General features: G+C 28.6%; 1 protein-coding gene across 7 annotated transcripts; it reads left to right on the top strand.

Annotated features, from left to right (window-relative positions):
- Window positions 1–3,721: 3,721 nt before the first annotated feature.
- On the top strand, window positions 3,722–16,026 carry bsk (mitogen-activated protein kinase dJNK). 7 transcript variants are annotated; one of them, XM_071891947.1, is made up of 12 exons: window positions 3,839–3,988; window positions 4,056–4,151; window positions 4,216–4,406; window positions 4,479–4,596; window positions 7,380–7,571; window positions 10,416–10,609; window positions 10,733–10,862; window positions 10,997–11,194; window positions 11,265–11,529; window positions 11,588–11,746; window positions 11,802–11,926; window positions 15,321–16,026. In XM_071891947.1, exons 6-12 carry the CDS (start codon window positions 10,467–10,469, stop codon window positions 15,561–15,563), a joined length of 1,263 nt encoding a protein of 420 aa, XP_071748048.1. In that variant the 5' UTR covers window positions 3,839–3,988; window positions 4,056–4,151; window positions 4,216–4,406; window positions 4,479–4,596; window positions 7,380–7,571; window positions 10,416–10,466; the 3' UTR covers window positions 15,564–16,026. The 7 variants fall into 7 exon arrangements, with proteins under 7 accessions (XP_071748046.1, XP_071748049.1, XP_071748047.1 ...); XM_071891945.1 differs by lacking the exon at window positions 7,380–7,571 and having other exon boundaries at window positions 3,722–3,988; XM_071891946.1 differs by lacking the exon at window positions 7,380–7,571 and having other exon boundaries at window positions 3,788–3,917.
- Window positions 16,027–16,111: the final 85 nt, after the last annotated feature.

Here is a 16,111-nt window from a genome sequence, read left to right as displayed (position 1 = left end):
GATGGTGATAGTCAATAGAGAACTGAATCAAATCCCTAAAATAACGTCGCCATCTGTCTGGATTTCTGAAAATGGAGGCCCAGGAATTTGGAAAATACTTACAGGATGAGAAACAAATGGCTTGTCGGATTTATCGATATAGATTTGCCTTTAGTCCCCTGTCTAGAATTACACGCCACTCATTATCCTCATCTCATATCAAGAGCATGGATATTCATCTAAAAAATCAATTTCATGATGAATACATCAAGTCAAGCTTTAGCTCTGATCTCACAAAGATGTTTATTGCATATAATATAACTTTATCCATTGCTAATCATTTACGTGCAAAAAATTTATGGAGAAATACACGGGTAAACCTATCCCTTCCCGAGGAACCATCATTAAATTAAGGGAGGATGTTGGTACTGATGTCATTTATAGAAATACATATAAAATGTTTTGAGTCATCCACACCAAATGACGATCAAGTTATCAGTAAAAAGTATAAAATATTTACTAATTTCGAAATGGAACTCTAAATTTTGTACTATCTAACAGTAAGTATTCAATTTTTTTTAAAACTAACCGTAAAATATGATTCTATTTTAGCTAAACATATCAAGAATTATGATACACAACTCAGTAAAGGACAAAAACAACTGCTTAAATGGTCACAACAACGGGGGTAGTAGCTTTGGATGGTTCGCAACTAGTTTGTCTGAGACTAGTTCCTTCACTTAAAGACTTGGGTATGATAATTAGGTTTTCCAATATGACATAGCCAATAAATATTACTTTTTTTTATCACTTAAGGCTAAGCTATGGTTGATAGGCTCCAAGAAATGGTGTTCAGAAAACTCATAAAAGGGAAAAACATCTGCTTAAATGGTCACAACAACGGGGGTAGTTGCATTAGGTGTAGCATTGTAATAAGCAATTGTGTATATCCTTCATGATAATAGTATGTTGTTATATAAACATAAATAACGGGGAAAATATCTTTTTTGATGCTCTGAATAAGGAGTAATATCGCCGGACATTACTCCACAAATTAGCTCTTGCACTAAATCTTTAAGATGGATTTATTTCTAACATATTTTTTATTAGTATATTTATTATCTAATTTTATAATTTTGACATTTACTTTATTATTAATAATTAGTTAGATCTCATCGGTAGAGATATATCTATCCTGTGCACAATTGTATATAGCAACTTCCACATGAAGAAGAGGGGTGATTATCTTTTTGATTAAACTCCACGTCTCGCTTGTGTTTTGCAACCTAAAGTTATGACATATTTTACTGGATTCCGATGTCAGAACAAGAAAATATTATTTGGATCAATCTATTATTTCAATATTCTGTATTTGTAATTTATTATTATTATTAGTTATATGATTCTAATTGTTTAATTTTGTATATTTAACATAAATGTAGGATGGTATATTTTTTAGTATGTAAATAATATTTAATTAAAGCTTTCTTTTTTAAACCTGGCACTTCAAATATATTTCGAAATACTCTACTTTGTCGTTTCATTAGCTATTATTCTGAGAATAAGGTTCATAATGAATTACGATTTCATGGAGTGTGACGTTATAAAATCTACTGTAACGGATAAAAAATGTCTAAGTCAATTATACGTAGTATATCTTCATTAAACATTTTGCTAATAAATACTTTCGTTATACCCTCAAAAATCACAATAAAGCAGGCAGATACTAATCACATCAGTATTTTAAACAATGATACCGTATGTATTTCCCCCCTTCTCCTTGCACGCGTTTTTCTCTACAATATTATCAACTTTACTGATTATATATACCTTGAAAACCCATAACTTTAATCAATAGTACTACATACCCCGCTGGCGTCTTTTACTCGCACTCGCTTGATGCCCATCCATACTAATAAATAATAACCAGAGCATTATTCCACTCAAAAAATTCTAATTTCTCTCCTTCTCCTGCTCAGTTACAAATTTTGTGAGTGCACTCTGGCTCTCTTCGTTTTAAAGCAATACTTAATTAAAAATGAGCATTGCTTATTTTTTAACTCGTATTGGAGTATTTGAAATAGACAACTCTTTATGATTGCAATTAATTTCCAAAAATTTATATATTTTTAATTGCACAAAATGAAGAGAAATATGTTACACTAAAATTATATTTTAAATAAACGAATCCTTAAAATAATTAAACCAATGTTTTAAATATTTGACAAATAATAGACAAAAGTAAATTTTTTCAAAGTTTTCATATTTTAAACTCTGAATTTAAATCCTTATATAATTGACCACTTTTAGAAAATAATCTTTCAACGGTTGATGAGGAAAACAGTGTATAAATCAAATGGTCACATTTGTGTTTAATTAGATGTAACGGTAATTCTCCCAAATATTCAAATATCTTTGAACAATAATTATTAAACTGATGGAATTCACATTACCACATGCAAAAAAGTGCTAATAGGTAGTGGTTCCCAAAAAGAGTAGCTTGAGGCCAGTTCAAGTGTGCCATACGATTTGTGACAACTATAAATTATTTGCAATACTTGATAATAATCCAAATTATTGGTTTAATTAAAGTAGGTGTATCAAGGAATTTTAATTTGTCTTTTGGTGTGTTTGGGGCACAAAAAGTTTGGGAACCACTTTCCTAGAGGAATATTATTCCGAGGTTTCGTGTACTATCATCCAGTTAGCCTGATAATTAGTTTGAGCTTGAACACAGGGCTCTTAAGTTTTTGAACTTATACTTGCGTGAGATATTAAACTTGTCATGTCAATTTACTACATAAAAGTAAAATGAATTTCAGTTGGAAAAATTAATTTACAAATAAGAAAGATTTATGCTCCAACGTAATCACCACACTGGAAGGAGCTGGCGCTGTTTCTGATGGAACTGATGTGTGAGCCTTATTAGAGTGGGTAGCTTCATGAGAGTAAAACTCAGCGACTGAAGACAGCAGAGAGACACAGATACAGGATAAAAAAAGATTCAAGCTTATCTTGAGATATAAACTTTAACTGTCTTTTCTCGTCATCTTTAAAATTATTCTTTGACTCTCAAATTTTTTTGATGTTATCTCATATGATACAGAAACGGAAAAAGTAATACAAATTTATATAAATGAGCGAAATTTCGAATGATTTTTACGCTGTTCTAAAATGGTGAGCATGCTATCACTCGTTATTCAAAACAATGAGCACTCTCCCTCAAGAATTTTGAGCGTAAATCTGAGCTCAATTGAGCGCTGCTCACTAATGCTTTAGTGATAACTATAATAAATACAATGTAATAGTAGATATTTTTGAATAGATATGTTCAGTTGTTGATCTGGATTCCAAATGCTTTATGCATGACAAAAAAAAAAGCCTCACAATTCAACTTAATTGCCCACATTACTGTTCTAGTTCTATATATATATTCTTTGATATCCCCCTCACAAGTTAGAACGGTATTGAAAGGGAAAATATACAGTCATATCTTTTTAACAAGATAAAAAATATGTTGAATGGAAAATTAGTTGAAAGATGAAATTTTATTATTATTATTTTTTTTTTGTCTTAATTTATTGTCCATTTATCGCAAAATTACGAGAAATTATTGACATACTAAGCATCTAATTTCAAGGTATTACATATTTTTATTTTTCCAAGAGATGACTATTTTTGCTAGAAAATCAGCGAAATGAAGTTTTTTATGCTCTTTCATATATTTTAAAGCAACATTTCTAGTTTTACAAAATACAGCTACGCAAGTAGGTGGTTAGAACGCTCGGCTAAAACAATTTTGACAATTAGTTCAAAGTATGCCAAAGTAAGGGAAAATTACAAATACAACTGTTTCTTTAGTTCGTTCATAAATGTTTCTTATGAAGGACTATTTAATAGTTAATGAAGTTGTCCCAGGTTTTTATCCAAAGAAAAAGGTGAACTTCTGAGGTTTCGTTGACTTTAAAATTTATGTTCATCCATCTATCTAGTAATTTATGAATTATGAGTAAATATCATCTTTATGGTAATTATACCTTATTCCTTTTTGTCTTCTTTTTTCCTTTTTGGTTAAGCTCTTGTATGAATCAAAAAAATGATAGAAACACACACACAAATACGTAGAAGCATCACAACAAAGAGAAAAATAAAATTTCAGATATCAATTTCTTGTTCGTTCATCAGTTTTCTTGTTAATACATCTACCTTATTTCAATAATACTTTAATTTTTATAGAACTTTTACTTTGGATTTAAGTATATGAAATGGATAAATTCATTATGGCTATTAATGGTAACTGTATGAAATCGTTGTAAAATACGTCGATTTGAGATAACTTATTATTTTGCTATGTTCGTACATTAAACATCAAAGTAATTATTTTTTATAATTTACTTGGTGAAGTGAATCTTAATTATCCGAGTCTGGTGAGGCAAAATAAATATATATTTATATATAGTCAAATTTTTTTTTTTTTAACAAATTTGTTATTTTTTTAGGAAATGTTTCTAATTATACGTAGAAAAAAATTGAATTCCTTTAAAACTCTGAAGATTTATAAATACAAAATAATCCCTATTGGAGTTAACATGTCTCGAATGATATCGCTTCTTAAAAGTAAGTACGAATAACGAAGTACTTTTAAAAATGTAACAAATTGACATTTAATTTTTATATATTTAACTCCTTTACACGTATTTTAAAATATAATATTTAAACACTTACTTAATTGTTCTGAAATCATTCCATATTACTTTATACAATTTCACTTTCATTATTTTTGAGTTATTATTAATAGAATTATAATATTTTTGGAGATATATGTTAAATAAGCAAACAGTCGATATTGATTCTTTAAATCTAACAAACACGATATGTTAAACTGTATTATATTCTTATAATTTATTTTTATGAGTTATTTTAAGTTTTATAAGATTGTACCAGGCAAATTTCTTATATATTGTGATTTATACGTTTACTTACATAATTTAGTAATATTTTTTTTGTATTTCTTTAAATTAACATTATAGAACTATTGTATATTTAAGCTAGTAACTGAAATTAGTACTATGATTTTTAAACAGTAATTTTTGACTGTTTGATTTTATTAAAAGTACATCAGAATTAAGGATAATTATTCTAAATTGAGACATACATTTGATCTTTTTATGGTTATTGTTTTTGACTTTATTATCTATTTTTTGCTACAGTTAATCGAAAAACTATATTAGCAAAGTCAAGGTCTTTTTGACAAATTTTTAGCAAGATAATAGCCAACCAAAAATGGAAAAAAGCGTTTCTTGCATTTTTAGATGACTTAAAAATAGGGCAAGGTGTTATTATATAATTTGAGCAATTCAATTTTAGTGTAAATTTTCTAATGCCTGCATATCTTAGGAGTAATTTGGTGGATAAAAAATAATATAGGCAGCAAACACCCTTACCTCGTAAGTTACTTTTCCATCCTGATGTTACCCTTATGGCGAGATCATTAAAACGCAATTTTATACTTGAATTTAAAGCTGTATAATACTTTAAATTTAGAAAAGTACAGTCTGAAGGTAATATTAAACATCAAAGGTAAACCTCTTCAATTTTTCATCTTACTTTGCTTACTAGGGTTTTCCATTGTTAGAGTGATCTGTTAGTTTGATCTTCTGTAGTGTATTGTTAGGAAAGTTTTAGTCTTCTAATGCCTTTTTTCTGACCACTAGCTAATGGATAGTGACATTTTTTCACATAAATTATCTATTTTCAAAGGGATTGAGAGGTTTCAATTTTAAAGTTATGATGCTTAATTTTTCAAGTTTCGTGAAGATTAAGATTGGACAAAATGATTGTTTTTTCTTATTGAAATTGTTACATCCTTTTCAATTAACCTTAAATTGGCTTTTTATCTTATGAATGAGATCAAGCCCTTATAATAAATCGTGTCATTATTTATTTTGACGACTTTATTTACAAGGCTTTATTTCTTAAAATTTTTTTTTTTAAATTAAAAAAATCCTTTAATAAAGATATTTCCCTTTTCTTTTATTTTTTACGACTCTAATATAAAGTAACATTTTTGTCATTACATAAATAATCTAAATTTTCTGTCTAAAGGCGGGTTACCACATCTATCAGGATTTTGTAAATATATGTGTATAAGTTTGGAACAGACCAATAGACTATGTACTTTTAAGGACTTTCCATATTATAATCTTAAAACATCAACAATAAATTTTGGAAGCATATGAGTAACTAAAGTGCTTCCAAAAATTATTTTTTGTGGGTTTTCTCTCCTCCAAACAAGGTTCATTTTAAATCACAAAACCTCTTCATTTTGATATGGAGAATTGATAAGGTTTGAAGATTATAATAAGGAAAGTTTTTAAAAATACAAAGTGTATTGGTTCGTTCTAAACTTATACAAGTATATTTACAAAATCTCGAAAGATGTGGTAAACCGCCTTAATATCCCATTTTTTTCTACTTTAATTATCCATGAGTAGATTTCACTACTTCCTTGTGGCACCGACACTGATTATATCATTTGTATATATGCTAATAAACAGGATTTAAATGAAGTGGTCTATTTGACCACCATTGCTTTTTCAGGTATTAAGAAATTTCTGAAATTCTAGTGTTAAATTTCCTTTCCTCAAATGATACAGAAGAAAAACAAATTCTTACCTGACGGTCCTAAAAAGATCAAAAACATAGTAATGACCTACGAATTGAACCAAATACATATCAGAGTTAAGTTAACAAATTTATTGCAAGTGCCTGAAACGGTACAATTTTTTCACTCTGGAGTGTTGAAATCAAATGTACATAGAGTTGGACAATCGGGCATAATAGAAATTGTAAATAAAATAAGATAAGAAATCAAAATCTAATTTTGTGGAAAATTGTTCAATATTGCTGAAGTGCAAAATTCCATGAAAATACAAAACAATTATTATTTTTAATATTCGTTATGCATTTTTGGTTATTTTTTTATTAATAGCTGTGTATAATATCATTTCCCAGATGGAATCCGTATTAGTTATGGGTAAAGATGTATATAGATTGATTGACCGAAATACCAATCCATAGTATAATTCAATGAATTTTTCGCCTTTACTTCTCTTTTAAAAGAAACCATATTTATCATTGGCAGTAAATCGCTTAATATCTACAATTTCACTAAGTATAAAGCTTAGGGTATGATTTGGAATGATGTATTGGTTCCAGTTATTTTATATTCCACACTCTATGTCCAAGAGAAAGGTAGTATCAAACAAGATATGTCATGTCAGCATAGTTTCCTCTTTGTATGATATCCCCATCAAGAACCTTTGAAATAGTGTTAAATTATGTTTCTATTGCTCCGTCTGAGGAATAATTTCATAAATGTCTGAACTTCTTTTGGTTAGGTATGATCAATCTACTGATCACATCAAAATCTCCAAATCCAGAAACATCTGCCCTCTGTCAATAGAATCCTTTGGTTAATTTGGGAAGAGAAAGAGCAAACAGTTTTTCTGGAACAATTCATCTCTAATCACAATGCATACAAGACTGTTTGTCACATAATCATAATTTGAGTGGAATTATCAAAGATAAAGGTATATAATCACAGTACAAAGGTACAATAGTTACCGACACCAAATTCTTTTTAGGTACCATATGAATTAATTTAATGATTTATAGGTTATAACAGAATTAAAATATATGTTAACCAATAAACCAAATTAACTGTAGTGTTGGCTCCAGGAAGTAGTCACGAGCTTGATATTAGTTTTTTTAGCCTACATCTGAACCAAATTAAAATTTATGCATGTGTTACTAATAGTTATTTTCAAAAAGGAATGTTATTATTAATACTAAATTAATAGCAAATAATCTGGAGCCATACGCCCCATGGCCCTACCGGTGAAGTGGATCATTTAGTACAAATTACTTCTACTTACATTTTGTAATATAAACAAACGAGATATCATCAACTAAGAATAGGAAGGATTTCGAAATTTGTTTAGTTTGATACAATCACAATAACTAAGAATCAACATTTGCATTTCCACAGTAAAGTTAATGATATTTAAAGAAATATAATGGAAAGCAAATCAATAGGGATCTTAAATTTTGCAAAATATTTTCAATTTCTAAATTATTTATTATTCTGTCTATTCCAAAAAATAATTGTTGTCTTGTTATATATTAACTATTTTCTTCAATAAACTAAATGTTACAGTTTTAGGTCATCTTCTACTTGTTTTCCAATTGCAAAAGAGACTTGAACATATTAGGTATTTGGGAGGGAGGTTTGAAGTACTTAGGATGTATAATTCTCCAAATTGGTATTGCAACACGAATTCAATCTTATAAAAGAAACTGATATAAGTGTGATAGAGACTATTCAGTAGTTATTCGTGCGTTATAGATATCAAGGAAAGCGTCTAGGATATCAAACTACGAAAAATAACAAAAAATTAAATAAGGGTAACAATTAACCTGTCCTGCATATGATATCAACTAAAAAAAACTTACAAAGATTAGTATTCTAATTTCCAAAAACTAGATAGAATTCACTATAGGCCTGAATTTGAACAAATTGATGGACCTTCTAGCGGTAAATAAATAGTGTTCTATTGTTTTGGACAAGAAACTTTTTTTCTCTTGAGGTTGTTGCGGCTTCAGAAAGTTTATATTACTATTGCTAAGTTACATCACTCTATGTATTTTATATTTATGAATAGAACTGATCGAAGTAATAGTACCAACTACTATTTTTCTTTCTTTCCTTAGACTTAATTCCATCTCTACATTTCTCGCTGCTCATGAAAATATTATAGTGTTTTTATAAATATACGCTCGCAGGGATTTTAGATATTTATATATCATTAATTATAATCTTCATGAGTATAAATATCTAAGCTTTTATTTATAAAAACTCTTGCAAAATGGTTCTACTTTGATTACTTATTCCATTACTATTTTTTTAAAGATTCAGAAGTCATCATCAGATAAGGAAAACTGATCAGTCTGTAGATATATCATATCTGAGTAATTTTGATATCTCAAGTTATAGTATACCTACCCTGTAAATATAATTGGGTAAAAGATAAAACAGTTAAAAATAAACCTCTCCATTTATTTTGGTTAAGTAACATTTATGTTCGAATATTGAAATATGGTAATTCAACAATGTTGGATTTTACATTTGTATTGAAAATTTGTTAGAAATTAATGGAAAAAAGACCCTAATACTTTACTATTTTTTTAAATCATCTCATAAATAGATTTTTTTTAAGACCTACAAAATTTTTACACTGTTTAATAACTAAGATTCTGATTTTTTATTTGGTTATTTTTCCCTTTCTAATAGAACTTTTATGGAAAGTAAAATAGCTTTCATATTGATCTTTTAGATAGCAAAGAGAACTGCTCCTTTGGTCTTCTCTCTTTGCACGTAGTGAAAAAAAGAAAAAGATAATAATTTCTCTTCTTGCGTTAAACTTTTCTATATTAAATCTTTTGTTTACTCATAGTTTAATAAATTATGTTAAATAAAATAAGTGTTGAATATTATAGAACGCTTCTTCTGTAATTATGAGCTATTGTAATATGGATATTGTATAATTAACTTAATTAATTTAGGTAAGGAACTTAATTCATATTTATTTTGCAAATATTTCATTTACTAAACTTCTTGTTTTATGATGTTAACTTATAAGTAAATACATTTATCTTCTTTTTAAAAACCTCAAATAAATGGTATTTTAACAAAAATAGTAATTTTATTGGTAAAATCAATTTTGTGTACAATTTGAATTTGGAGATATACAGCGTTATTTGTTTTAAAAAAATCAATACAATCCATTTTTAACGTTAATCTCACCGAAAAAATTATTCTCGTTTGAACAAATAAGTATCTTTTGAAAAGTAAAAATGTATTGACATTTCACCACACTGATCAAATTTAAAATAAAAATGAAAAAAGAATCAATAAGGAGTAATTGTCATTGTTCTAATTAAGCCATTGATTTGAAAAATATTGAAAAAAGTATGGGTGTATAATTAATATTTTGGCTGGTTTGATGTAGAATGTTCCTAGATCTACTTTTGATATAATTGTATATGAAATAATTTTAATTGAGTTTGTAATTGAATATGAATCGACATTAACGTAAATATCATCCTATATTAATTATGATTGTAAATGGAGAAAGATAGATCTATATTAGTCCAGTTTTGTTAATTACTTTTATTTCGGATTTGTATAGCGCTTGTGTAAGGTATAATCTTTACTCTGAAGGTTGATTAAAAAATTTTAAAATCTGACATACACTTGTAAGAGCCGTTGCCACGTGTGGGAGTGGGGTGCCCCCTAGTCAAATTTCATTCTAGCAACAGTCCTGCCCATTATTGTCTTTATTTTGTGCCTTATTTTAAATTTATCTTTTTTATAGATAACTTAAGTAATTTACAAAGTTTGTTGGTATTCCGTTTATCGTTGAAGTATGCCTCTACTCTCACCTCGACCTAAAATGACCAGATCAGCTTCACATTTTTATACAGTTGAAGTCGGTGACACCAGATTTACAATTCTTAAACGATATCAAAATTTAAAACCTATTGGATCTGGAGCTCAAGGATTTGTGTGGTATGTTTACTTAAAATAAAGAACATATTTATTTAAGTATATTTTAAAAAAGTTTAGTTTTTGCTTGTTTTTATTTATGTGTTAATATTTAGATTGTGCTTATAACATAGTGTTACTTTATAGTGCTGCATTCGATAATATCACGCATCAAAACGTAGCTATTAAGAAGTTAAGTCGACCCTTTCAAAATGTTACTCACGCAAAAAGAGCATACAGGGAGTTTAAACTAATGAAACTTGTTAACCATAAAAACGTAAGAACGTTTTTTTTCTCTACTTTTTATTACATGATTTATTATGATGTTCATATATTAATCAAGTATGTCACTCGAAAATAAATATTTTTCATTTCTGATCCATTATTTTTCCTGCATTTATAATTGATTAGATAATCGGATTGTTGAATGCTTTTACTCCCCAGAAAACTCTTGAAGAATTCTTAGATTTATATATTGTAATGGAACTTATGGATGCAAATTTGTGTCAAGTTATTAACATGGATTTAGATCACGAGAGAATGTCGTACCTACTTTATCAAATGTTATGTGGTATTAAACATTTACATTTGGCTGGTATTATTCATAGGGTCTGTTCTGACGATAATTATTTTTTCAAACATCGATATACTATTTAATGTACATATATTTATATCAAAGGATTTAAAACCGAGCAACATCGTTGTGCGATCCGATTGTACTTTAAAAATATTAGATTTTGGACTTGCACGTTCTGCTGGTACATCATTTATGATGACACCTTACGTTGTTACTCGTTATTATCGTGCTCCCGAAGTAATATTGGGAATGGGATATAAAGAAAATGTAGATATATGGTCTGTTGGTTGCATAATGGGTGAAATGATACGTGGTGGTGTATTATTTCCGGGTACAGACCACATTGACCAATGGAATAAGATCATAGGTAAAATGCAACACTTAATGTATGTTTTGTTTCTTTAATTTATTAAAGTAATCTATAGAACAATTAGGAACTCCTTCTCAAGATTTTATGCGGCGTTTACAGCCAACGGTTCGAAATTATGTCGAAAATAGACCTCGATATGCAGGATACTCATTTGAACGTCTTTTTCCTGATGTTTTATTTCCCACTGAGTCGACAGACACTAACAGGCTACGTGGTTTGTTTTATTTAAAACTATTTAATATATATATATTTATTATATTTTGTAACAGCAAGCCAAGCAAGAGATTTACTTTCTAAGATGCTAGTGGTTGATCCAGAAAAACGCATAAATGTTGATGAAGCATTGATGCACCCGTATATTAACGTTTGGTATGATGAGAGTGAAGTGAATGCGGTAAGTTTGTATAATCTGGTCTTAGTTCAATTATACCTATCCGCAAAAAAAATTACAAAATTGTATACTATTTGAAAATAATATATATTAATTCACGACGTGTTTATTGTCTCTCGAAACCTCAACTGTAAAAAAGAAAAGAAAATTTGACAAAAACTTATGGTAGCTTTATGAAGTTATGTTATCTTCGAGCAAACGGACAAATGTTAATACCTTCTTTGAATGGATAAGTATGTAGAGTCAAATGGTTAAATCATAAAGAGTCAAATGACGAAAACAGTTGAAGAGAGAATACATAGTGTACTTTTTTAAGCTATTAAACGAGTCTTGAATATAATTGAAAAATAAATAGCTACTTTTTTTTATAATAATAATAGAACGACTTTGTCCATTTATATTTTATCGTGCAAGGGTTAGATCAAAAACAGAGACACGTACAACTTGAATTAGTGATTAAAAAGTGTTCCAATTCGTATGAAACAATCCTAGACATGAGTATATTCCTAGGGTGCGCAGTGCTCGCTCCTTGACAACTCTACTTACAAGTAGATATAGAAAATATGTATGGTGCGAATAAAATGTGTGTGATTGTCATTATTAATTTTGAAGATTTATTTTTATCGAATGTATCCGTAGCTGCACTCTTCGTCCAAAAAGATAAAACTTAAAGTGTATGTGTTAAAAGGTTTTTGTCTAATGTTTATAATTGATATAATTAAGTTCATTAACATAATGATAACTAAAGAAGGGAAAATCACAAAAAACTCCGTTAAGTATATATTTCAACCCTAATCTTCTTCCTTTTATCAAAGTTAATAGAAATACAAGGTTAGACCGTCATGTAATCGGGCTTGCTAGAATTTTCAATTTGATGTATCGTACCAATTGCTGGAAAAGATAAACAGATTTTGACAAAACACGCTGCCACTTATAGCCCATGATGTCACTATTACTAGAATTTTCAATTTAATGTATTGTACCGACTGCTTGACAAGAAAAACAGATTTTGACAAAACACCCAGCCACTTATCCATTATGACGTCAATATTAAAAGCGTGGTGGAAATCAAACATCAGTCGTACACGCGTTATGGTATAATCTTGTAATTTCTATTAATTTTGCCTTTTATTGGTGTTATTTCTCTGACATATTTTACTTCAATTCTTTCTAGAAGTAGACCTGGAACTTTTATAGCTATTTCTTATTTTTTTTCGTAATTTTGTAGCTCAAATGAAGTGGACCAGAAGAAAAGAAACTTGGATTGTACGGAGAAAGATGATTTAGTTGCTTAAACTGGTTTAGACCGTTAATTTTGATTTGCACAAATGAGTCTACGCATGTGGATATTTTTTGTTTTATTGTTCTGTTCAGTAGAAAGATGTCCCAAGGAAATGCTTAAAAGAAAAGTTCGATCTATACAAAAAGAAACACTGTCTCATAATTTTTAGATTTAATTAATGATTGCATATTTATAGCATACCCCTTTCTCAAGCTACCATGGCAGAGTTAGATAAAAATCTTCAGTAAGCTGCAATGAACTTACTGAAGATTTTTATCTAATTCTGCCATGGTATCACCAATACAAATCTCTTTTCGCCTCTATTTTTTGTTTTTTTTCTTGGGTATGACTAAAGATGGAATTTTGTCTAAGAGCGCGAGGGGAAGGGGAGAGCCAGATTGATGATATTACTGAATTAAGACCCTTGTTAATATCAGAAAAATGAATATAGCTACTATTTACAGGAGAACCTTCTACATTAAAATATTATAATTCTATTTTAATTCATATTTTTATAATTATGGATTTTTAATCAATTTAAACTAAAGATATGCGACAATTTTTTGTTTTAGACGGAGATGTTAACACCCCCATGACTTATTAAATAATGAAAAAAAAAAAGAAGAAATAGCACTCGCATAAACTGTTTTTCCTTTTCTAATTCATATACTTAGTTACTTTCTTTACACATATCCCTTTCTTAGGTATGACCTATGCTTATATTCCAACTTGTCTAACTGGACTATACTGGCTCATAATAGTTGAGGAAGAGCTCTTCAAATATTATGAGCAAAGGTTAATCCTAGGCTATAGAACATTTCAAAATATTTTTTGAAGATCAATCTTTGAATATTATTGATATTGTGGTGAATTGACAAGCTAATATGATAATTTATTTAGTTTTAAGAGGGTTATTTCATAATCATACAAGACAGTGGTTCTCCCAAAACATCAACAACTTCTATGTACTTGCTGTCCAAGGTCAATTTTTTATTTATTTTTCTGCAATTGTTGTAATGGGTGATTGTTTGAACTTGATTTAGCTATTGTTAAGCTTTGAATAATTTTCTACAAATAAATGTAATACCATAAATGGGTAGAATTGGCGAACAACCATATAATTTCCAGCCTTGTTTCTTTATCCTTTTTTTGTGAAGGTTGAAAATTACTATTTGATGGATTGTTTAGAAACAATAAAGAAATATATCTATGTTAGTAAAGCAAAGCTTGGCTGTATGAATACAAAGAAACGAGTCATCGGGTACACCTCATATAGTATTCCATGTTGTAAATCATATAAACAAATTTGACCTAAGAAATAACTATGCAGTCGTATTAAGGGAATATTGTAGGGGTGTAGATATAGGAAATTTGCACACGCTATAAGTACTCATAAGTCATCCTAATATATATTTTTTTCTCACACTCTTATTATTATTATTTCATTTTTGAGGAGGGAACACGTCTATTGAATTGATAAAAATATTATTGTGTTGAGCAGTTACGTGGGAGTGTGTCCATGAATAACTGAGAGAGAACACTAAGGATTTCTGGGGGAATTATTTTCTATATCATTAAAGAAAAATTTGTCTTTTGGCCCGTCCCTAATTACTCCGGGCAATGCCTTTACTGTTACTAAACAGTATGCACCAATAACTAATCTTTGGAGATGGATAACAAAATTTTAAAAAATTATGATAAATTGACATCCGGGGACCATTAGTATAATATACTCTTGTGTGTGTCTTGTGATGTAAATAAATTATTTAAATTAGGACGTCTAATTTGCAACGTGTGTGCCACTGACGTGTTATCTTTATGAGGAAGTTTAGTTGACTTTATTTTGAACTAACAAAAGTTTTAATATAAATATTTGTGTCCTGTTGAATACGGATTAATTTATTCTTTGGCCTACCAGGGTAAAAGATTATACATCCCTTGTCTAATTTATAAAAAAAAAAAAATATATATAAGTTAAGTTTCTTCTCTATTGTTATTGTTGAAAATCAATTAATTAATTATTTCAGCTCATTAAAAAAATGGAGAACCGTTTTAGCTTTGGACTGAGCTATCTATTTTAATATTATATATAATTATTTTATTTATTCATTTTAGCCTCCGCCTGGTGCCTGGGATCATACTGTAGACGAGCGTGAACATTCTGTTGATCAATGGAAGGAACTTATATACCAAGAAGTGATAGACTATGAACTGACCCACAATACAATCGGTGTTTCTTCTCGTAACGTTAGTAGTAGTGGATCTCAAGTTTCAAGTTCTCAATCTGTTACCCCTACAACAGCTTCTAACAATTCAAGCAAAAAAGAAGAAGTTGAAGAAGTGACTTCACGACGATAAATACTGATTCAAATTTGAACTTGCTCAGAAAAATCTGAAGATTCTAAAAACCTAATAATTGGTTTTTGGGAAATTTGTGTGTACAATTAAAAAAAAAATAATAATAAGCATTATCATATTTACACATTGATTTCTTTATTTAGTACTAATAGAAATTATATTTTTGATTAATTCATTGACTAACTTTCAAATTTTACAATTCTATTTTATTTCTTCATTTTGTATTTTCTTACTTAGCGAATACCTCACTAATTTAAACTTGAGATATCATTGGTTTTTAGGATGTTTTTGCTTGTTTTAGCTAACAATCGAAATTATGATTAGTTCAACGAACGATGTTGCATTTAAAAACTTATATTAAAATATTTTCCATACATATATTTTTTTTTTATAATAAAATAATTATCAATCATATAACGTCATTTCTCTTGATCAAAATAATAAAATTATTATTTACTGTTAATTAATCCAGCTTAATTTTCTAATTTCATTGAGTTCATTGGAACTTGGATTTACGTTTACGTTGATATAATTTCTAAATATGCCTT

The sequence above is a fragment of the Lepeophtheirus salmonis genome, chromosome 12 (genome assembly GCF_016086655.4).
Source record: "Lepeophtheirus salmonis chromosome 12, UVic_Lsal_1.4, whole genome shotgun sequence".
NCBI classification, from domain to species: Eukaryota; Metazoa; Arthropoda; class Copepoda; order Siphonostomatoida; family Caligidae; genus Lepeophtheirus; species Lepeophtheirus salmonis.
This window is presented reverse-complemented; position numbering and strand designations above follow the sequence as displayed.

What these genes read in the sequence shown, in the direction of transcription:
- bsk (XM_071891945.1), top strand. Translation starts at nt 10,467, where the DNA reads ATGCCTCTACTCTCACCTCGACCTAAAATGACCAGATCAGCTTCACAT. An exon ending in AACTTGTTAACCATAAAAAC is followed by an intron (nt 10,863 to 10,996) that starts GTAAGAACGTTT and finishes ATAATTGATTAG; the next exon opens with ATAATCGGATTGTTGAATGC. An exon ending in CCAATGGAATAAGATCATAG is followed by an intron (nt 11,530 to 11,587) that starts GTAAAATGCAAC and finishes AGTAATCTATAG; the next exon opens with AACAATTAGGAACTCCTTCT.